Source organism: Clupea harengus, chromosome 23, assembly GCF_900700415.2.
Source record: "Clupea harengus chromosome 23, Ch_v2.0.2, whole genome shotgun sequence".
Taxonomy (NCBI): domain Eukaryota; kingdom Metazoa; phylum Chordata; class Actinopteri; order Clupeiformes; family Clupeidae; genus Clupea; species Clupea harengus.
The window spans coordinates 5,652,512-5,676,683 of NC_045174.1; the positions used below are offsets into that span (position 1 = coordinate 5,652,512).

Genomic DNA, 24,172 nt, shown 5'->3' on the forward strand with positions numbered 1-24,172 from the left:
AGAGAGAGAACACAATAAGAGAAAGGAGTAGAGAAGGATGAGAGGATGTCAAAGACAGCGGCGTAGAGAGAGAGAGAGAGAGAGAGAGAGAGAGAGAGAGATAGAGAGAGAGGGACAGAGGGACAAAGGTACATAGAGAGAGAGAACACAGAGAAGGCCTGCGCAGTAAAAAGGGGGTCAAGCTAAAGTGAAATTGATCACATTTGGCCATGGGGAAAAGGAGGGTTGCCTTCACTCTCAATAAGCTTGTGCCTGACAGACAACTGTACTGCCTTACCCCGACTCTGTCTCTGTCTCTGACTACCACTTTAACAGAGTACCCTACAATCTGGGGGGCTGGGGGGAGAGAGAGAGAGAGAGAGAGAGAGAGAGAGAGATGGAGAAAACTGGCAAGGGGTTTTAGGGAGAGCCACAGGCCAGGCACCTGATTGAACATGGCGTCCTGCAGTATCGCTTCCAAAGAGAAGTGCTAAGCTCAGCAGCTTCAGCAGAAAAAAGCCTTCATATCCCCACAGCCCCCTCCTGCTCCAGCCACTGCACTACAGCCAGAGGGAACGACCACAGGGCCGGGGTGGCGGCAAAACAGCTTTGTCAGAAATTTAAGACAAGGTTAACTTCCCTTGAAAGCCTGTGCTTACAGTCCCTCTACACCGTATGTGTGAAAGCGCTGTGAAGCTAAAGTGCAAACTCTAGTTTCTTGCGCACTCTACACCCATTCTTCCTGTCTGGCCCATTCGCTCCCTCCTTTTCTGTCTCTGCTCTCTATCCCTCTCTCGGTTTACCCTCTCATCCAGTGCACACACTTCAGTACACTCATATGAGAGTTACTTTGAAATGATTGGAATGTAGACAGTGTTTCCACAGAAAGCTCTAAGCCTACATTATAGGCGATGGAAGAAGGTATGTGTTAGTTTCACACCTACACATTTCTGGCTAATGTTCAATATGAAGAAAATTGTATTAATGAGCGTTATGTGATAAAGGAGTAGGGTTTCCTAGAGACACCTACGTACATGTTCATACATATATTCGTACATAGTATGTGTGATGTGATGTGAATGTGTGTGATGAGAGTGTGTCTGTGTGTGTGTGTGGCCTACCATCTGGAAGCTGCGTGTGAAGTGGAACTCGCACTGCATCATGTCAAAGAAGATGGGGATGGTGGCCTTGCGCAGCTCGATCTCGGGCACCAGCGTCATCTCCAGGATTGGTCCCACCATCTCCGGGATGAACTTGATCTTGTGCGGACCTGCAGGGGCAAGGTGGGAGAGATCAGACAGCTCAACTGAGGGGCTCTTCAGGCCAGGGCAAACAAGGGCTGATAGGAGGCAAACACACTCTGTGTGCGGTGAGGGGGAGGCTAAGGAGGTGATTTTGGACATTCATGGGACGGTGCTTTGTGCTGCCACCCACACCAACGCAAGTGCAGTGAGAGCCATGATGCCTTTGAGTGGTGCCAATAAAGGCAAAGCATTCTTAATTAGCATAGACTTGTTCAAGGTAGAGAGGGGACGAAAACAGACTCTATTTTTTTTCAACCCCTTGATTTTCCTGCCCAGGCTGACATGACAGGCAGGCAGGCAGGCAGGCAGGCAGGCAGGCGCTCTGCTTTGTGATGCCACTGCTGTTCGACGCCCACCATAATACCAATTAACACCAGCGCCGCAACCTAGATTTAGCCCGTTCATTTTTAATCCGCTTGAAAGAGACAAATCAGGTGAGAACACAGCTGACTGGAAAAAAACCCAAGTGTGTCTGCTGAGCAAGAGGGGTTCTGCACAAGGCACCAATTGTCATTAAGCATCTGTGAAGGCGGGTAATGAAGAAGAAGTGGAGTACAGAAACAACACCATAATGAGGAAACAAGGAAGGCGCTTCACAGATGGTTGATACACAGATATGAAACCAAAGAACGGCTGACACTCACCCAGGTTATACCACATATCTCTTATCTCAAAGCCAATCTGCCTTCTCATGTCCTGATACCTGAGAGAGGTTGAAGGGAGAAAGAGAGAGGGAGGGAGAGAAGAAGAGAAAAAAAAGAGGGGTACAGAATCATATAATATCCTGTGAAAAGCAAATACAAAAGAGAGTCCATTAAAAAGCCTCCAGACCCAAAGGACGTATATTGCAGCAAAATAACCAACCTGTTAATATAATGGGCTACTTAACCCTGACAAAGTCACAATAGCTGTGACAAGATAATATAGCAATGGTTCTGAGGGTGAAAAAATAACCTTTGAGGAGGAGGAGGAGGAGGAGGAGGAAGAGAGGGGGCAGTAAAAAGGAGGTGGAGAGGAAGAGAGAGAGGGAGGGCTAACTGCCATTCAGGCGGCGGATCTGGTTTGAGGAGGATTAGTTTATGAGTTCCCAGGAGCGCAGGGCAGCGGGTAATCTCTCCATTACTGAGCACACAGAGAGGCACAGAGAGAGAGTGGGCAGCAGCCGGCCCACGCCACCTGCCACATGACAGACAGACAGCAGGAGGAGAGAGAGGGAGGGAGAGGGAGAGAGAGAGAGAGAGAGAGGGAGAGAGGAAGAGAGAGAGAGAGAGAGAAATGAAAGGGGGATCACAAGACAGAGAGTCAGCCAGGAGAGCAGTCTGGCTACTTCTCATTCAGGTTACTCTGCATGATTCCAGCTCTGTTGAGAGCAAAGCTCATGTCAAGGTTGGGGACAAATGACTGTGGTACAGAGAAAGCCCACTTGCTGGAGGTGTTTGTGAAGTGCCCTGACAGTGCAGGCTGCTATACAGTGGTGTGAGGACGCAACCCCCCCCCCCCCCAATGAGAGGGGCCGCTGAGGAGCAGCGTGTCGGAGGCGTGAGGGCGGAGGCGTGGGTGGACTGGCGAGCGGCGGATCTGTTGGGGGAATTGAACGTCCTCCCTAATGCCACTCAGTAATATCCGGCCGCAGCGCCCATCAACATGCGCTGACATTTCTCACTGCCTGGAGGTGCCCCGTGAGTTCATATGCCACATCGATCACCCTGCCAATAGCTCTCAAAAGAGCACTCATTTATGATGACAAGCATCGGAAAATTAGAGGGCCCTTAGCAAAAGAACCGATACCTGCTCAAAGGTCAAGACGTCAAGGTCATTTTATACTCAAACGACGAATCATATACATTTCTGTGTGTGTGTGTGTGTGTGTGTGTCAGTGTAAACTACTAGTGTTAGCATGAGTCAGACCTTTGGGTTATTGACTGTAAATGAATGACTGCTTTGGGCCTCACACATGTCCTTGTGTTTGTACAAGGCTCTCTCACCGGCAGCAGTGTAAAATCACACCTGTATGTGAAAGCTATCTGCCATTGGCACGGCTCGGGTATCGGGTGAGACAACAAGTCACTGGCAGCCCTGGACCAGACATGACAGGACCAGATACCATTAACAAATAATTACTTTAGGGGATACCCAGTTCCAGAGAGCTTTCTCAAACACACACAAGCAATCACATTCATACACACACACACGCCGACCGGTGTGTGCACAATCGCCCTCTCACTGTCTCCTGTCATTTCCTTTCCTTGTGTTTGAAACTTAATTTGTGATGTCGCCACTACCACCGAGGCACAAAGGAGTGACAGGTCTACCCAGAGCTACGTAACATGAGAGGAAGTCATACGCTGTGCACTGAGGCGGTGGCCTGTCTCTTCCCAACACGACGGCAGAGACAACACAGACAGATGAAATAGAGATGCTCTTGGAGGAGGGGAGGGAGGGAGAGAGAGTGAAAGAGAGAGAGAGAGAGTGAAAGAGAGAGTGAAAGAGAGAGAGAGAGAGAGACAGAGTGAAAGAGAGAGAGACAGAGTGAAAGAGAGAGACAGAGTGAAAGAGAGAGAGAGAAAGACTCAAGAGCAGGTCTAAATGCATTGTGTGGGACTGTGGGCTTCAGAGATTGAGAAGGGGAGCACAAGGAGCAGACTGGTCCTGAGAGGGATGTCACCTCCCACAGATTTAGAAGGGGAGCGCGGGGAGCAGCCTGGTCCTGAGAGGGATGACACCTCCCACAGCCAGCAGCCATATTGAGACACCAAAACTCCTCACATCATATTGCCTGCGGCTGTTTGTTCACACACAGCAGTGTTGTCTGGAGCTGGCTCACAAGTACACCACACCACACCACACCACACCACACCACACCACACCACACCACACCGTCGTTTCCGACCATCCTCTCCTCTGCATCTGTTAGTCACCACGGAGACGGGAAGAGGAAAAGGGCTGTCCTGGAGTCAGTCTCACCTGCTCCCACACACGCTAAATGCAAATGTGCCGCAGTCAATCAGATAGGCCGCCCGCATTATCTGTGGAGCGTGGCACTGCTCAAATGACAGGCTACACAAGCTGCTCACGTACGCCCACTATACCTGCTGTCTGTCAGGGGGAGATAAGACAGAGTTTTGGAGGTGGGGAGAGAAGAGGACTTGTGCTCTGCCACAAACAGTGGAGGGCATGTGTGGATGTGGTGGTGGTGGGCAGGGGCCGGGGTGTTAGATAGTGTGAATAAGACACAGGCGGAAGGCAGGAAGGATGGAGTCTGAGAGAAATGCAACAATAGAGACTGTATGAATGTGACAGAAAAATAGAAGATATAGACAAAAAGAAAATGGAGACTTGTTTAGATAGACTAAAATAGCCCCCAAACCACCCACTCACACCTCTCGCCTCCCTTCTGTGTTTTAATGACAGGTTGGAGTCTCAAAGGGAGGTCTAAACATGGAGGCAGGTGGAGCTGCTGGGCACTGCATGGAGAGGGGAAGCAAAGACTGCTACCTAACGTATAAGAACTTTAGCATTGACACTGCAATGTCATCTACAATATGGGGAGTAGGTGTAAAGTGATAGGCATCATTACTATGTGCATTGCTATCATTACTGTGTGCAGAACATGTCATACAGACTTTTAAAGCACATATATAGAGATCACATAAATGTATATATTTTGCTTGCACATAGTAATATGTTTCATACTTATTCATAGTCCTGTTGTGCATTACCTGCTTTATGTTTATTATTTACCTGCTATGAATGAAGAGGAGAAGCTGAGATGTGAATAGAGAGAGAGAGAGAGACAGAGAGAGAGAGAGAGAGATGGAGCGAGAAGAAAAAGGGAGAGATGGGCAGACATTCTGTGTTTGTCTCCTCTGGGGAAATAGGAGCAGGCTCATTCTTGTTCTGTGTGCTTTGAACACTTGGCTCCAATCTGATTGGGAAGATTACAGAGGAGCTGAGATCTGGCTGCATGGATGCGGGGTGTGTGTGGGGGGTGCTTGTATCTGGTGCTGGGTGACGTCAGCGTGGAGCCGGCTGGCCACTCACACCAGCTGAGGAGAGGTCTCGGAGGCCTGAAGCTATCAGAAGCTCTTTTGTGGCTGGAGACAATAGCAAGGGAAGACAATCTGCTGGCAGAGACAAAGGCTGCCTGAAGAGATGTCAGGACTGGATCCTAACTCTGATTTTCCCCCTCTTCTTTCCTTGATGCTCAAGAGTGCCAAGCATAATTCTCCCAGACGAAATTGCAGCCGAAAAGTTTCAGCAAAGTTTCCGTGCGTCAGTCTGAATTGCTCGTGTCCTGAGCAGACACTTCACACCACTGGGGTGGATTCTGAACTGACTCAGACGGTAACTTCTTTCAACAAGATATTCACAAGGAATTCCACATTAAAACAGTCCTTGCAAAGCTTCCCCTTGTACTAGGTGAGGTACAACAGAGAAGAAAGGAAAAGTAGGCCATATAGGTATTTCACCATTTCACAGTGTATAAGTATGCACCTGTGTGTGTGTGTGTGTGTGTGTGTAAGGTCACACAAAAGCGCATCACATCACTGGTTAGTCAGAAGGCAGTATGGAATGAATGAAACAAAAAGAAAAGAAGCTTAGCAGTGGTGTCCTGTGAAGATGCACCCGGCTGACTCACTTGTGGAAGATCTTGTTGCGCTTGTCACTGGAGAAGTTCTCCAGCTGCAGGGACTCCTGCGTGAGGAAGGCCACAGCCAGGTGGAAGTAGTTGTTCCAGAGCTGCAGAGGCGGGATACAGAAGACACAACCACTGAGCTAGTGCAAAATGCTTCATGGAGACAGATACATATGCAGAGTGACACTTTCAACACGGAGCTTCACATAGCAATTACTCTACACTTCAGACAGTCACTTCATCTACTGTGGGTACGCCACTGCCATCTGTATTGTTGGATGGATCACATGCTGAAAGTGAATGGGTTATGAGAGGACGGTGAAAGGTGCAGGGTGATTAAGTGTGCTTGGGGCTAGCAGCGCTCGCTAACCACACAGGCACTAGGGCAAGTAATAATCAACGTGATGGAGAGGCCTTGGCTCTGTTTGCTCTGCAGCAGTCTCTAAAGACCCATTCAATTACTATATGCGGGCTGTAACCATTGTGATTGGAAAGACAGATTTTTTTCCAGTGAGAGTTCGATCCTGTTGGGTATGACTAAACACGCGCCACATGTGGGACAAATAGTGGTGTTAACTGACCCCATCATGAGCGGACTCATAAACGATTCTCCTCAACAACATCCTGTGTACGTACATCACATTTTTTACACATCAACAAGAACACTACAGCTAGGCTGGGCTTTAGTGTGTGTGTGTGTGTGTGTGTGTGTGTGTGTGTGTGTGTGTGTGTGTGTGTGTGTGTGTGTGTGTGTGTGTGTGTGTGAGTGCGTGATTGTGTGTGTGTGTGAGATTGTGCTGCTCTGATTCAGGCAGTCTGCTTCTCTCACCAACACCCGCTTTCCTGCCAGACCTCACCCAAACCCAGAGAGGTGTCAATCCTCGCCTCCACATTAATGGGTCGTGAAATGAAACGGCAATAGGCCGTGACGTGCCAGTTCTCAGTTCACAGGTCATGAAGGAAAGATTGCTATATTCCACTGACATGTTCATTATCGACACTGAAACACTTGTGCATCTGTCAGTGGCCTAATCTGTGTGGATCCCTGTCTTTTGAGCATGAAAATGCAATATGGTTCTCCGGGGAGAGAGTGTGTGAAGGCGTCGGCCTTGTGATGTCCGGCTTGAGAGAGGGACTCTTTCCCAAAAAAAAGGCAAACGAGTGAATGGATGAAAGCGAGGGATGGGGAGGAAGGGGAGATAGTCAGGGTAACAGAGGAGGCAGGATTTATTTCACGGTAATGGGACACAAATCTGTCTTTAATGAACGCAGCCCTTTAAGGCCCTGCAAGCTGCAATTTCCACTGGGCTGAGCAAGGGAGAGTAATTGTGTTCCCAGCAGCTTTTCAAAGCTTCCCCACACACTCAGAAGACGCGGACACACACACAGACAGAGATGGGAATGAAGGCTGATAGCTCAATGCAAATTCAGTATGTGGTTCAAATATTCTATAACAGCTTTTTTAATCTCTTGGTTGATATGTAAAAATACTGGTGATCAAATAGTCTTCCTGTCAACATTTTGGCTTACTTTTGCCCTCAATATCTTCACACTGAACCACATCAGATCTTTTACATTTTGATATATAATACTCATGTTACAGTACTTTCTTAGCAGTTTCTTAGGTACATTAAAATTTCAGATTCATGAGGCAATTAAAAAAGAAAATAATAATTTTGCACCTGTATTTCAAGTGCATATTGCTCATGTATAACAAAGTCTAAAAACAGTTAAAACAGTCATACCACTGGAAAGAGCATGTTTGAATTAGTAACATGGAATTACCCGTTTGTGTGTGTGTTTGAGTATGTTTTGTTTGTGTGTGTGTGTGTGTGTGTGTCAAAGAGACAGAAAGACTGGGCAGTGCTCCCTGCCATAGGAACAGAGCTCCTTTACAGCTGTCCCCCTTTCTGTCCCTTTTAAAGCCATCTTGTGCTGGCCGGCACACACACACACACACACACACACACACACACACACACACACACACACACACACACACACACACACACACACACACACACACACACCCCATCTCCTGGAGCAGCAATGGCAGGGCCTCGCCCTGAATACTGAGTGCTGCCCATGGCCACTGGGGAAATCCTGGCAGCAGAAATGCACTGACAACGCCTCTCCCGCAGGAGGCTAAAGGACACTCTATAAAGCCGGCTAAATGGCCAAAAGCCGGGCGTGCACGTGGGCAGGAACACTAAAGGTCGTCGAGGACGCCCCTGCCACCGCTCCCGGTGCTGCTCATCCGAGGAGTGTGTGTGTGTGTGTGTGTGTGTGTGTGTGTGTGTGTGTGTGTGTGTGTGTGTATGTGTGTGTGTGTGAGTGTGTTGTGGCATGCTAAGAGGCGCGAGGGGGGGGGGGGGAGCGTCAGGCCTTTTAAGGCCGTCCACCCCAGGAACGGGGACACTTACCTGAAGCTCGAAGTTGGCTTGGTCCAGGAACTTCTTGTTCAACACGGTGGCATATTGATTGATGGCCCGCAAGAAGACTCTGGAAGATAAGAGAATGCCCCATTATACCTTCTGTCTTGTTACAGCTTTAAACAGCAAGATGATGGGCACCGACTCTGCCTGCCGGGGCCCACCGTTGGTGTCGAGTGCTAACGCTGCCATTGTTAAACCTAATGTCTGCCTCTCATTGGGAACAGAAGCAGCAATTTTCCACCACCGAGGGAGCTAAATATATTATTGTAATTCTCTTCACCCTTACAATAGGACTCTGCTCATTGCTGTCGTAGGCAGTCATAAACACACCTTATTAACTCAGAAACAAGGTGCCTGCCACCACGTGCCGACGCCTGCCACCGCTGCCGTACGGCGCTCTGCACTGGGAGCGGAACAGTGCGGCGCGGCCGCAGAGGGAGAGCGCATAAGACACAGATGATAAAGTTAATCACCGCTCCAAAGATACCAGCAGCAGGAGCACATTAACCTGCTCAGCTAACGGGCTTCGGCTCCACTTAATGCAATGAGGGAGAGACGGATGACGGGGAGAACAAGGAGCAATGGGAGATTAGGCTGTCTGATAGTCTGATTGAACATGCAGTGATTGACTTACAGACTGCACTGAAATAAGTGGGCATTGCATGTATTCAGTAAGGAGAAAGCTAGAACAAAAGCATACAACTGAAACAAATGGTAATACATGAACATGGACATACACACGCACATACCTAATGTTACAGAGCTAACCTTTATCACTCAGTGAAAAGAAGAACTAATAAAATATGGGTCAAGTGATGATATCTTCAGCTCCCTCTATGCAGTCCTATGCATAGCAGCAGCAGCAGCAGCAGAATGTCATCTCATCAGATGCCTTATTACCCCCCCCCCCACCCACTGCTGAATTAGCACTCTACAGTCACTCCACCAGGAAGTCGCTCTACCCTCTGTCAAACATTGTCAAATGACTCCAAACCTCACAAGATCATCCCAGAGAAGCTGAGAGCTGCAGAGGACCGGCATGATGGTGGTTTTGGAAGCAGTTTCATAAATAGTAAAGGAGGAAGATCTGTTGAAAGACACCCTCCATGTTATCCGCACAGAGCCAGGGTCTCCTCTAGTGTGTCACATTCCACCAGTCGCTTCAGCCTCCGCAGGATGTGTGCACCACAAGGCCTGCAGAGCTACCTCTAAAAGCGTCCCTGATGCTAACGCAGTGCAGGATGTGTGCACCACAAGTGCTGCAGAGCTACCTCTAAAAGCGACCCTGATGCTAACGCAGTAAACAAATCAAACAAGCTCATTAGTCACACTTTCATTCACTTTCACAAGCACTCAAGAAATCACCAGCAGGCAGCGTTTGAAGCCAAGGGACGTTCAGCTCTGTGCGATGCTGCTGATGCGGAGGTGGGACTGAAGGGCCTGAAAACAGCGTTTGGGCAAATGCCACAAGGCTGACTGACAGACTGACTGACTGACTGACAGACTCACTGACTGACTGACTGACTGACAGACTGACTGTTCTTTCATCATCTCATGGTCCTCATGCCCTTTTAACAAAGCCCCGGGTCAATCATGTCACTCTAGCAGACTGAGTAAATGACAGCCGATCACATCCGCATCTGCCATGCCATTTCAGCATGCAAAGAGCAACCAGGCAAAGGCAACCATTACGGATCTCAAGTTTTAGTGAGCAATGATACGAACATACGTCTTTCTCACCCTCTCTCTCTTTCTCTATATCTATTAAACACACAAGCCTACACACAAACAAGAGAATACTGATTTGTAAGCGACAAATGTAACTGAAATGAAAAAAATAACAAAAGACAAAATAACCAAACAAACAAACAAACAAACAAACCAAAAATGAAACCCCTTCTACAATACCTAGCCACCTCTCCCAAGCCATCTAAAAATACCACAGATGGAAATCCATCTAGTACACTCAAACATCCCTCTCATCATCACACGCATGTGGGCTCCCTCCCCACTCTATTTCAGGAAGATTGTTTTCCCAAATATTTCATTATTCTTTTCCCTCCACAATCACAGGAATCCGCCGCTGCTGGCAGTGAAATGATTAAGGCTGGCAGGAAACCAGGAGCGCAGTGCTGATTGAGTCCTTCAGGGAAAGTTCACATTGGATTTAAGCGCCAGAGCCATATAGCGAAATGATGGTCTGTGCTGGTGATTTAGCTGTGTAACAAACACTGCTTGCAGATGAGCTGCTGATGAGAGAGAGAGATAGAGAGTGTGTGTGTCATTGTGTGTGTGTGTGAGAGAGAGAGAGGGATAGAGAGAGAAGAATTATATTTGATTAAATCAACCAGTCAAAACTTCAAGTTAGAGACTTATTGCTGCAATGCTGTGTTGTCCTCTTGTTCCAGAGGTGATGCAGCAAAATTAAATATTTCCCATCACCAACTCACGCACACACACACGAACGCACACACACACACACACACACACACACACACACACACTTGATTTCATCCAAACATAAATTTCTGAAAACTGTTCGTATTTAGGTATCAAGAAATAGAGATAGTACGTAATATTGTAAGTAATCCCAGTCCACAGTTTGCAGCATTTAAGCACATCCATAAAAAATCCTCCCCACAGTATTATTTGCGTAACACTTCCTTATGACAATGGCAAATAGGCCCAAGGATACAATCACTCCCATTTATGGCAGAAAGAACACTGCAATGCAGGGTTGCATTGTATTCGCATATATTGCCATATAAACAACACATATCTATTGATCTTCTACTGTGGAATTTCTTCACAGGTCTATTGTATTGATTTACTCTGGAATATGTAAAGTCATTCTCTTATTTCACAATTCTACCGACAGATGTCTTGGACAAAGATGAAATATATAACAACTTCAATTACTAGGTAGGTAAAACCTTTTCTCTCTTTGAATAGTATTTCCGGAGATAAAACGGAGACTTTACGTTTACGTACCTCCCATATAAACCTGGATCATTCCTAGACCATATGTGAGACTTTTGACTTTTACAGCTTCTTCAGTAGAGTTGTGGCAACAGCTGGTCCACACAGCAGACTCTTGCCAAGATAATGACACTTCTAAAGATCGCTTGTAAACCTCAGTTTGCCAGGCAATTAAAAGTATCTGCAGGTTGATTATGTTTGATATTCATAACAGAGGCTCCACATAATAAATTACATTTCTTAATAAATAAAAGTGTATGCATAAATAACTATGCATAGACTTAATGCAAAACATGTACTGAAAACAGACACCCCATGCTCTATGAGAGGGAAATAATCTCTTTAGAGAAGAGGAGCCGAATTAAAGAGGCTCCCTTCCTCTGGAGTCCAGGCACGCTCGCCAGAGCACACAGGGTCAGAGATAGGATTGCGTTTGGCTCAGAGCGAAGTTGTTTTCTAGTCTGGTGAATTCAGAGTACGGTTCGTCTCATTGTCTTCAGGACCTGTCGGCTGCTGTCATTTTCAATCAGCTCCCCCCTTCCGAGGGCACCTGGACTACCCCTGCTCTCCTCACGTCAGGCGCCGAGGCCCACTTGTCTCGGTTTGCCTGAAGTCTTACCTGATTTCTATCTTTAATGCAATTGTGGAAATGACTTTTGGTCAAATGGTCTGTATGTGCCACCACAGCAGGATGGGTTCATGTACAAGTGAAGGAACAAAATGATCATCATCTCAAAAGAGAGACATTTTTTAGTGTTCAGATCAAGCCAGACTCCTGCTAATGATCCAATCCCTGCCTCCTCCATTGCTCAGAATTGGTAATTATGTCTCTGAGGAAGGCCTCACTGTAGATTTATGTGAATAGCAACACTTTATTACAAACTACTTCTCTCTGCAATGGACTCAGTGTTGTCAGCACAATAAGCACCGAAGTGATTAGCAACATTCTCACACTGGTATTTAGCATCCATAGAGAGGGAGCGTGTGTGGGAAAACAAGAACATCTCTGACAGTGTCTGGGGGGGGGGGGGGGGGGGGGGGGGGGGGGGGGGGGGGATGTTGCACTACACTCGCAGCACCATGTGGTCTGTTTCTACAACCGAGGCCAAACGTGAAACTGAAAAAGCTTTTTTCCACCATAATGACAAAGTTTGTTAGAAACACGCAGAGATGACAAATAGTAACACAACTACACAACATTCTGCTGTGTAATGCTGGAGTGTATTTTGTATTCATAATGTTAGCTTTGTGGATTTTGAAAGCTGATGGCAAGAGTCCCTACTGCAGGCCAGGTCAAGGTAATTTGCCATGACAGGCGCTCGAGAGAATAATAATAAGCACAGGACACTGCACTGAGACCTAATCCAGGACTGGGGCTGTATTCTCCACTTTCTCTGAAACCACACCAGGTCAGGATCAATACAGGGCGCTTCACCTCACAGACCAGCTTTATGGAGGAGGTGCGATCGCTGAACAATGCAGCCAATCAGACTCTGTTGGAGATGGCCAGTCCAATCCCATAAGGTCAGTGCTGGCCAGGAGTCCAATAGCAGTGGAGAGAGCTGCGAGTCAGCAGCGTCCTGGGAAGCTCATCAGCCACAGTCAGCCACAGCACAGTCAACCACAGTCAGCCACAGTCAACCACAGTCGAGCAGTCAGCCACAGTCAGCCACAGTCAACCACAGTCAGCCACAGTCAACCAAAGTCAGCCACAGTCAACCACAGTCGAGCAGTCAGCCACAGTCAGCCACAGTCAGCCACAGTCAACCACAGTCAACCACAGTCAGCCACAGTCAACCAAAGTCAGCCACAGTCAACCACAGTCGAGCAGTCAGCCACAGTCAGCCACAGTCAGCCACAGTCAGCCACAGTCAACCAAAGTCAGCCACAGTCAACCAAAGTCAGCCACAGTCAACCACAGTCAACCACAGTCAACCACAGTCAGCCACAGTCAACCACAGTCAAGCACAGTCAGCCACAGTCAGCCACAGTCAGCCACAGTCAACCACAGTCAGCCACAGTCAACCACAGTCAGCCACAGTCAGCCACAGTCAGCCACAGTCAAGCACAGTCAAGCACAGTCAGCCACAGTCAGCCACAGTCAACCACAGTCAACCACAGTCAACCACAGTCAACCACAGTCAACCACAGTCCAGCAGTCAGCCACAGTCAACCACAGTCAACCACAGTCAACCACAGTCAGCCACAGTCGAGCAGTCAGCCACAGTCAACCACAGTCGAGCAGTCAGCCACAGTCAACCACAGTCAACCACAGTCAGCCACAGTCAAGCACAGTCAGCCACAGTCAAGCCCAGCAACGTGTAATTAAGATTCTCTCCAGGAAAAGACAAACATTATCTGAGCACCATATGGGAGTTTAAGTAACATCTGTAGAGAGCTCTGATTAGCAGGGGGGGGTGGGGCTGTGGGGAAGCTCTGCCTTGACTCCTGTGATTCCAGCATGTGGAAATGCAGCGTAGTCACTCAGCCTTGAGACCTTCCGCTTGATTTCAATAAGTGCTGAATCTGATCAGGAAGTGGAATAATTGGCTTTGGGGAAGAGTGTGAGGGCTTCTCTCTCCCAATGCCACTGCTTCTGCTGACAAAGTGCACAGGGATGCACAGTTGTTTAATTAAGCTAGTGATTCCTCCCTCCTGATTAGGGCGAACTCCCAGTCCAGGAGGGCATGAAATATTTACACGAGGCATTTGAGGAAAAAAATTCAGGAAGTTACTGAACTTATCTTTGTCATTACTCTAAGAAAACAGCCAACAGGCACCATGTAATCCCCTCTTTTCCTACACCAGTTCCTTTGCTCATATGCTAATGCTCTTCTGTATATGCTGACAGGCAGCACATGGATTTCAATTTGCAAAATGCAGCTCTCAATACATAGCAGCTACTTTATGTAGACTAGAGTGACAGCCTGTGTTAGGAGGCTCTCTTGCCAGTGTGCTATGGACATCTCTGAACTGAGGAAAAAGCATCCGCTGGCATGAATGGGGCTGGAGCATGCATCAGAGGCAAACAAGGGTGTGTGTGTGTGTGTGTGTGTGTGTGTGTGTGTGTGTGTGTGTGTGTGTGTGTGTGTGTGTTGTGGCTTTGGGAGATGTCGGCCATCTGGAGGAGACCGGCACTCTGATGCTCTAAGATAAAATGTTAATACCTTGAGTGTTGTGAAGTTCTTAAGGGGCAGTGGAGGGCGAAATGTTCCTGCGAATCGGGAGAGACAGGAACATCACAGGACACGGCCGGAGACGAGTTCTTCACTCACGACCAGATTCTGATGAAGAGGAGCGTCACTGGGTGTCGGGAGTTAAAGGTGAGACAGCCAAGCACGTGAAACGGGTCACCGTGTGTCTGAAATTCACTTTAAATGAGCTGTGTCCCGCGGGTTTGCATGTGCCCAGCGCATTCGACGAGAACGCAGACAAACTCTTCTGGGATTCTGGATTGTGTCTCGTTGATTTTCAGTTCAGCATCAAGCACTCTCTCGCTCACCAAACAATTTCACTTTGAATGAATGACCCCCTTTTCTTCGAGTTTGGGAGTAGTTTGAAAAGCTCCTCTCAATAACACTGGGGGCTCCCCAAGGCCAAAACAGATATGATGCTGCTTCTGTTTAAATAATAAATCATAATTAACATCCGTCCACAGGAGCAGGAGAAAACATGGCATTTCTGCAGCTTAAGGTGATTATGAAATATGGGTCAAATCATTTTTTAATTAGGCTATCCCAAGGTAAGTCAATTTTAAGAGAGAAGAACCTGAACTACTAGCATACAAGGGGAACCAAATGTGCTCTGCTAGAAGGGATAAGAATGATACAGGCAGAACACCCTGATACCCTCACATCAACCAGCAGAGGAGAGGAGAGTAGAATGGATGGATGTTAGCAGGCACTGATCACAGGAAGGTGATAAGACAACTACTTAAAATTACTTTTTGCTGTAAGAATTATCATAGAGGTGGGGTGAGCTAGGTATTATGAAAGGAAGCACAACACACACAAAGACCAGCACAAATGGCAAGACGGGCTTACAGTTGCTGAGAAGATCAATGATTTCTCATCCGTAGCAAAGGAAAAGCTTTTATAGATCCCAGGAGGTGTCTGTTCTCTCTATGTAACAATAACATGAACATGGCTATGGCTTCTAAAGCTCTACAGCCATATATTCCGTTTCAGCAATAAAATTTTCTATATTAACACTTGTTATTAATGTCTTTTAAATGAGGGGACCAGTCTATACTGTCATGCCCCTATCTTCACTATGGGAGTCATTGGTGATCAAAGGATATCATATACCTATGGAATCTCCATTAGAGGGCCATACCTTTGGCTCTTAACCACCACTGTGTGCCGAAATCCCATAGCTCCACAGGGCTCCAACAACCCATTACTAAACCACACATAGTCTCTCTCTCTCTCTCTCTCTCTCTCTCTCTCTCTCTCTCTCTCTCTTTCTCTCTTTCTCTTTCTTTCTCCCTCCCTCCCTCAGTCCCTCTGCAGTAAGCACAGCCTTCTCTCAGCACATCTCACTCAATTTTCTGCTGCTGTGAGCACGCCAATATAGACGATACGCTTAACTCCAGGCTAATGGTATAGTGTGTTACCATCCAGTGCACCTGTCCTGAGAGAAATATTACTGCTCCATATGCCATGTCCTACCTAAAGGCCTAACAGGGAGAGACGGGGCCTCGCCATCTTCACACAACAAATCAGCCTCTATTGACCAGCCACCGGAAAACAACCCGGAACCCGGGACCAGGCCAGAGGCTGAGGATCTCATGATGACTCAGCATTGGGTGCAGTGGCGCATAGCCATCCAAGTCGTCGCTTGCAACTGCAATCCTCTAAATGTGACCCACAGCTGGCCTCAGTAATGTGCCAAAGATAGATTTCTCTCACTGCACTGATCTGTATCAGAAACACCACACTCAACAGAGCCGCAGGTGAACTACTGGTGGCTGCCACACCGCTCAGCGGAGATGATGAGGCACATCATGAACTGAGACAAATCATGATCTCATTTCTATGTTCTATGAATACCACTAACAGAAGCATTCATATCAAATATTTCTCATCTTCACTAGTTCCTACATATTTTGCCTACAGAGAGCTTTACCTTTCGCCTTTACATTCTGCTTTAACGATCACTGACAAATGAAATGAGTGTCCTCCAGCAGGAGTATTCCAGCCACTGTCTCCAGCACTGTCCAACTTGGAAGAGAACTGCTGAGTAATAGATCAGTGTGAACAGGCTGAACCTAGCTAATGGCTAAAGAGCATCCCAGGTAGCGCACTATAGAATGACAGAATAACTGAAGACCTGGAGAAGGTCACCATCTCCAATAATGGCTTTTATTCATGATCATAAATGTTCCCTGGGCCAGGTGTAATTGCAGTTAAGTGAATTAGTCAAGCTTACAGCCTCCAATATGGCAGAGCAGAGGTGGTGTGTGCAGGGTACACAGCGGGACAGAGCCCTGTCTAAAGTGATTATTGAAAAGCCCCTTTAAAAGAGCCACGGCAGAATGGGATTCTGTACACACACTCCCTCCCCTGAGTTGTACAGTCTGTAATCCCCCTGCCCTACACTGCTGACACAGAGCACCAGCTCAATGAATTCACTTTTATCAGCACAAAAAAATATGATGTTGATACATAGAATCCAAGAAAGGGATATGGGCTTGAATATTTGTTTTTACTTCGCCAACAAAATAACAGAAATGACAACCAATCGGAAATGATACAAACAAACCTCAAGAACCTGAAAACTGTAAAGGATGAGGTTTAATCTACTACTTCACTGACAAGGAAAAACATGGCTCGGCATTACTATGGATTAAGATACACAAGTGGTTTCTTCTCTAAGCCTAATACATAGTGGAAGTATGCATCATCCCACCTTTAGACTCCCTGCCTTAACTTTTCCAACCCCCACACTGAAAGTTCTCCTTTGCTCATCCGTGTTTGCCTCAGTTCTAATGCTAATGATGTGTTATCAGCTAATCGTCTTTGCTAATTGAGTTCATGGAGCATACCTGATAAGGATCAGGATCCATTTGCATGCTAGCATGAATAGCCTGCTCCTCAGCTGTGCTTAAAGATAAGGCAAGGTCAGAACCCTTCATCACCACACCAAATTATTAAATTACACTCTGCTTACTATGCTGCATTTGATCTGATAAATGATTTATTTTGATCCCCGCCTTAAACTGTGTTTGCTCCCACTAGATGTTCTGCTAGCTGGTGCTAAACCCCACTGCACTCGTGCTTTCGTATCCCCAGATGGAGGTAAAGTGTTACCACATTTATTCGAAGCCGTATAGATCCTGAGAATAAATCTGAATAAATCTACAAAATACAAATAGTTGTTTGCATATTGCGTTGAGATGCAACAATTTCCAGTGAAAGTGAAGTTGACGTCAGGACAGGTACAGGTAGCTATAGTTCAGCAGGTAAAAAACAATAACAAGGACATGGACGTTTGCAGCAAAGGATGGGTCTGTTGTGAAAAAGTTAAACAAGACTTAATATACTTTCTCACCAGCTACCTGATGCAGTGTCAACTTGAAGGAAGGAAGGTGAGACAATTTTAGGGGGACACGGAGAATAAATTATAATGGCACACTGTGCTGAAACAACAAATCATTAACAAACAGCACTTGAGAAAAATCCACTCACACAAGCGTAAACTGATCATTACACTTGCCAAAACAGTGATGGGACTCACCACCCCCAGACAGACATTCAACAATATTGCATTAGCTCCTCGACAATTGCAGTGGCAAGGATGCATCGCTTGCTGCCAAGAAATAACATTGCTTAGGGAAGCTCATTCCACTTTAGCAATCTTTGCAAAAGGATTTTTTTTTTGTTGATCATCTCACATTTCATTTTTCTCCAGTGAAATGTTGACCAAGCTCTCTACAGGTAAACCTCAAACTTCTCTTCCTCTCGGGCTCTCGCTCACGTGACCTTTCAGTGCAAGCAGAGCACAGTGCTTCAAATATTCCGCACCTTCCAGTCCTTTCAGGGAAAAATTCAGAGACTACTCAGTGCGGAAGGCCCACAGAACGACCTCTCACCCCTCAGAATATGACACGTAACTTCTGCACAGGAATGAGCTCTCACCCCTCAGAATATAACACGTAACTTCTGCACAGGAATGACCTCTCACCCTCAGAATATAACACGTAACTTCTGCACAGGAATGACCTCTCACCCTCAGAATATAACACGTAACTTCTGCACAGGCCAGGACTTCTCCATGAATAAGCAATGGGCATCCACATGAGACATGGTGAGACATCTCAATCAGAAGGGTTACAGTTTCTACCTAATGTTCACTTTAAATGAGCTCCATTAGATGCCCATCCTATTTCAGCCCTCATTCTCCTACATCCTTCATTTGTTACATTAAGAAATCATTGTTTTGCCACTGACATTAGTTAGACCACAGGACACCTAAAACGCTTATATGCAAACCCTTACACCACACTGCATTAATGACACTCCCTCACCACCATCACCTGACTGAAGGTGCCTGAGACGGGCTCACACACACAACTCTCTCTCTCTCTCTCTCTCTCTCTCTCTCTCTCTCTATGCATTAGCATTCTGAGGCTCTCACTATGCAGCTCTCCATACAGTGGAGTACAGTAAGGGGAGGAGCCGTGCTCTCCCAGTCATTCTCGGTGGGCCTTTCTTCCTCTCTCTTCCTCTCCCTCTCTCTGAAGTGAAGTCTGTCTAATTGGCCTCTGTGGACGGAGAGGCTGGGACTCCATTACATATCCGCGCATCCCCGAGCCGTAATTACTCCCATCATCAGGGATGAGCTCGTAATTAAAGCTCCGTACTGGCTTGGCTCCTCAGCAAAAGCACTGATGCCCAGCAGTTTCTCCTCCCCATCGTGCACAGCCCATTTGCACACGGGGAGACCTATGATGTCATGGCCTATTACACGGGTCGGCAACTCATTCTTTATGTATGCACTTCTGGTCTCTGGCTGACTGAGTGGGACAAAAGCAAAACAAATCAGTTGTTGCGGTGTCAGACCTGGCATGGACTGGTGTTAGGGTGGATCCCAGTGGTGCTTGTCTGGTGCAGTCTTTTTCTTTGAACCTAACGGGGGCACTGTGCTGCCGAGTCGGATTAAAGGGCAAGAAAACAGCCCCTTCCTTAGGCTAGTCTTGCTCATCACTGGGGACCCCACTCTGTCCATGTAGTTGCTAATGAATGAATATGGAATACGCTTCACATGGAAGAAAAGGTACATGTGAGTCTTTCCCATGCAGAGCCTTCCCAGTGGCCAAAGAGAGTGGAGAGAACCAGGAAAGAAAGAAAGAAAGAAAGAAAGAAAGGAAACATTGTACCATTCCACACAGCATTGGCTGACACTGATGAGGTAGAGAATAGTGAAGACTGTTCCTATGATCTATGCCAACAAGCTTATGGAAGACGTTTGTCATTTGCAGCACAGCTTGAGACTTTTGATGAGTGAGACACTTTACCAAGTAGAATAGAAAACACAGGGAGGGAGAGAGAGAGAGAGGAGAGAGAGAGAGAGAGAAAAGAGAGAGCAAGGCAGGGCAGAGAGAAAGAGAGAGAGAGAAATATAGAGAGAGACTGAAGGGCAAAGAAAAGTCACTAAAAGAAAAAGCCTCTGAGTTCCGTGGGCAGTTGTGTCAGCTGAATGGATGATGATGCGGCAGGAGAGCATGGAGACTGAGGTTGGGGTTTAACATGACTGTCTACGGAGTGCAATGGCAGCTAAACCACAACTATTACATAGATAAACAGATAGACAATAGTGGGGAGTGAAAGTTAGAGAGTGTGTGTGAGTGTGTGTGTGTGTGTGTGTGTGTGTGTGAGAGATAATATATTTGATTAATGTACAGTCAAAACCTCCCAAGTTGGTGCAATGTTGTGTCGTCCTCTTGTTCCTGAGGTGATGCAGCTAAATTAAATATTTGCCATCAGCAACTCACGCACACAGGCACTCACAAATGCACAACTGTACGCACACACACACACACACACACACACACACACACACACAGGGCGGAGGGGAGAAAGGAATTCAGAAGGAGAAGCTTCCTTATGAGCTGGTGTTAGGCAGCCTGCTGCTGAGACCTATTTGCTGTTCATCATGTGATCTCTGAAATGGCTGTCTTGACCGAGAGAACCAGAGCACATCTTTCCATCTACGGAGCGCTGCAGTTGCATTTGAGTGAAATGCTGACATTAATGGCCACAGAAGGACCAGAGCAGAACCACAGCTAGACAACCAAATCATGATTACCCATCGAGAAAATGATTACAGGAGAGGCTTAAGCACTGACTGACTGGTTTGAGACAGCACTAACAATATACCGTAGAAAGAAAAAACTATGACTCACACTGGCCTAAAAGGGCATATCCTCCACTGATGTATGTCCAATCATTTACGGTTGCTGCTGCTAAACTTTCTTCCCTGTCCTCCCACCGTGAAAATGTGAAAATCACAGCACAGGGAAGCAACAAGGAAGCTGAGGACATCATTCCTTCTTTTCATCCTGATACCATTTCAAGAATAAAACTAAAAATCTTAACTTAGCTGAAGACAACAACACAGCTATAGTGAGTTACATTTTCATGATCAATAGAATGTAATAAAATAGGTCACTGGAAAAAATGCTTACAAAAATTCTACTGAAAAAAAAAAAAAAACACACCAGAAATCTTCACATACTAATCATTAGAAAGGCTTTTTTGTGTCATTATGACACCATTAAATGCTATTTTCTTGTTCTTCTAATAGTGCCTCTTTTTGAAAGGCATAACAACAGAGAGAACCCATTTCCAAAGCTGTCAGTGAACACAGGCTCAGATCATTTGGCTGGTGGGTGCTGTGTGTTCAGCAGCACTCTGTCTTCAGGATACATCAAGCGCCATCAACACAATTGAGTCAAAGGAGCTTCTTCCTCTTTCATGCCCACAGAGAGCTAACGGAAGCAGGGGGACCAAGAGAAGAACTGAGGGGTGCACTTGAGGATTTTTAACCTCCTCATTGCAGAGGATAAGTGTCTTTATACATACATACATACCAACATACCATACATACATGTATAGTATACATGTATCTAACATCTGGGAGCATATGGCCATATGGCAGATGGCCTGTACTAGCTAATTGAAATAAACACCTGAAGTTATATTGCATCTCTACAAGCACACCATGCGTAAAAAGGCTTGGCTTATCTAAGAGCTGTTTCTATACACACACACACACACACACACACACACACACACAGTATATAAAGCCATTACACTACAAGTACCATTACAGTGAGCTATATTACTATATGCCCTAATTTGTTTGGCAAGCAAAAAATCCATATTTTAGTTTTCTCAGTAATGCAAAGTGGATATTACAAATACAAAAGGAACACATATCAGCATATCATAACTTTAGTAAACTGTAATTTAATCAGAATACCCTCAACTTCATACTTGTCTCACTAATCAGTGTGTGCATGTGTGCACACTGTAAAAAGGGTTCCACGTACGATCCCTGTTAATAGTACCGATATGGCCCCTATGCTACTAGCCATCCCCTGTTCTCTACAAGTGTTACTGGCAGATTAACAGTCAGGGTTGGAGTGTGTGGTCACATATCAAATAGGCACGAGCGTGATGGGCTCCGGCAGACGCATTAGCAAGTCCGACACGGGGACATGAGTTAGGTGGAGAACTGGGCAGAGAGGTCAGGCCCATCTTGGTGCTTTCAGGCATCTTGGCACTGGAGGAGAAGCAATCGCATCAGTTCTGCCCAGCGGACTCATAATGCTATCACAACACCTGAGTAAGTTCAGGACTTGTTAGGCTAAGCTGTATGAACAGTCTGTCATTTACCCTCGGAATCTGAATAAGCATGTGATTAAAATGAGCTAAAATGCAAACAGGTCCTTTCAGTACGTCTAAGAAACTGCTTATAATTAGGAGGGATAATTAACATATCCTTGGCATTGTCAGAGAGGAGACTATTTATGCAAAGTGATCCTGCAGAAAGAACTAAGGATGATGTGGTGACAATGGGGGAGTTCCGATTCAATCACTTCTACAAATTAAATAAAATCATTATTTAACTGAGAAAAATAGGCTAAGGTTAAGAATCACAGTATGCCACTCTCTACCGTCAAATACCACATAGAGTGTATTTCAAGAACCTTGTTTACTATTAAGATCTATTTCACACATGCAGCAATACAGCTTGCTATTAAGCATTCGCAACCCATGCATTCATCTCCACACTGTAGATGTTTACGTAAGGAAGAAGGATTCCTCACCCACAGGGGGACCTAATCTTACCAAGAAAATCGAATCTTCTTCAGAAATAAAGTCAATTCGCCTCCTGACTCTGCTCTTGTTTGTTTGTCTACAGCAGAGTGTCCTAAAGACTCTTCAGGTGTACACAGAGAGACAGAGAAAGAGAGAGAGAGAGAGAGCGCGAGAGAGAGAGGGAGAGAGAGAGAAAGAGAGAGGGAGAGGGAGAGAGAGAGAGAGAGAGAGAGAGAGAGAGAGGGAGAGTGGGAGAGGGAGAGAGAGACACAGAGAGAGAGAAAGAGAGAGAGGGAGAGGGAGATGGGTTGATAAACATGAGACATGGGTCTGTTGCGATACTCCCGCTCCATCAGTCATGAGCGTCGGCCCTAGTACAGGTGTGTGAGAAGCTTGTGGCGGGGTGGAGCGCGTGGGTCCGACAGCTAAAGAGCTACCTTCTTTTGGGGCGCCATTCCATTCTTCTCCTCACCGCCATTCCCGGCGTAATTAGCAGTCAACTGGTGCGCTCTCAGTGTTCATTACACACCACTTATTCCTTCCAGGGTCGCCGCGCCGCGCCGTGCCGTGCAGCGCTCCAATCCCAGGATGTGGGGCCTGTGATGGGCTCCGTAATGAAGCTGATGGAGCTGTTATTGTCCTCACCTGCTGGGTTTGGAGCTGGAATACCTAATCACATTTCAAACAGCAGCCAATAATTGAATTTCTTATCAAAGCAGGGTGATAATCAAAGGAGACATATTTTGGTTGGGTGGGAGGAATTGGGCAAGTAGCAGAGGGGTGCATCAGAGACAAGAAGAGAGACAAAAAGCTTTCAGGTAAAATTCATATCTGTGGGGGTCAAGTGAGGTAGAAAATGAGTGGATTCTCCAACCAGCTCGCTATAGTGTTCCTTGAAAAAGAGACACTAGCTTACTGCTAGCTTTACTGCAGGGATTTTGACACAAAATACACACACACAGCCACAAAGTTTTTATGGCCAGTGCCCTGTGAGTGCTGCAGTAAAGCACATTTCATGGTTCTTATTCCTTCAGTGCTTACCAGTCACAAGAGCACAAGTGCATGCGGGCTGGACCAGAGCTAGGGCATGAGTCTGGTGCAGCACACAAACATTCCCCCAAACATCCCCCATCTGTTGTTTCAAGACTAGCGCTGGCTGGAGCCACAGGGGCCGAGAAACAATAGCGGCCCCCGTGAAACAAATGTCACGCTGTGCAAATGAAGTCAGCGCTACATCCCCAAACCAGAGACCTACTTCTCCAAAGGTCACTTTAACCTCAATAACGGAGAGAATACAGAGAGGGCCAAAGGGCACACCTGCAACACACAAGCTTAGCTCTTCTGGGTACCTTTGAAAACTTGGGGATGGAGAGGCATTAAAGTTTCATAAGGTGCAAGGGAAATGCTGAGAGTAAAGTACTCAACTCCCAGGCGAGCCACCCTCTCTGGTTTACGAGCTTTTATGAGAATTGGAGGCAATGCTGGCCAAGCAAACTTCACTAGCAAGGTGCC

General features: G+C 46.5%; 1 protein-coding gene across 4 annotated transcripts in view; it reads right to left on the reverse strand.

Annotated features, from left to right (window-relative positions):
* Positions 1 to 24,172, reverse strand: part of dock1 (dedicator of cytokinesis 1) — a 202,891-nt gene that overhangs the window by 40,911 nt on the left and 137,808 nt on the right. For all 4 annotated transcript variants that reach the window (XM_031560555.2, XM_012831059.3, XM_031560554.2 and 1 more), the window contains 4 exons: positions 8,343 to 8,421; positions 5,923 to 6,023; positions 1,928 to 1,986; positions 1,101 to 1,249 (listed from right to left, as the gene is read on the reverse strand). In XM_031560555.2, the coding sequence (XP_031416415.1) occupies positions 1,101 to 1,249; positions 1,928 to 1,986; positions 5,923 to 6,023; positions 8,343 to 8,421 (388 nt within the window). The remainder of the gene's footprint in view (positions 1 to 1,100; positions 1,250 to 1,927; positions 1,987 to 5,922; positions 6,024 to 8,342; positions 8,422 to 24,172) is intronic.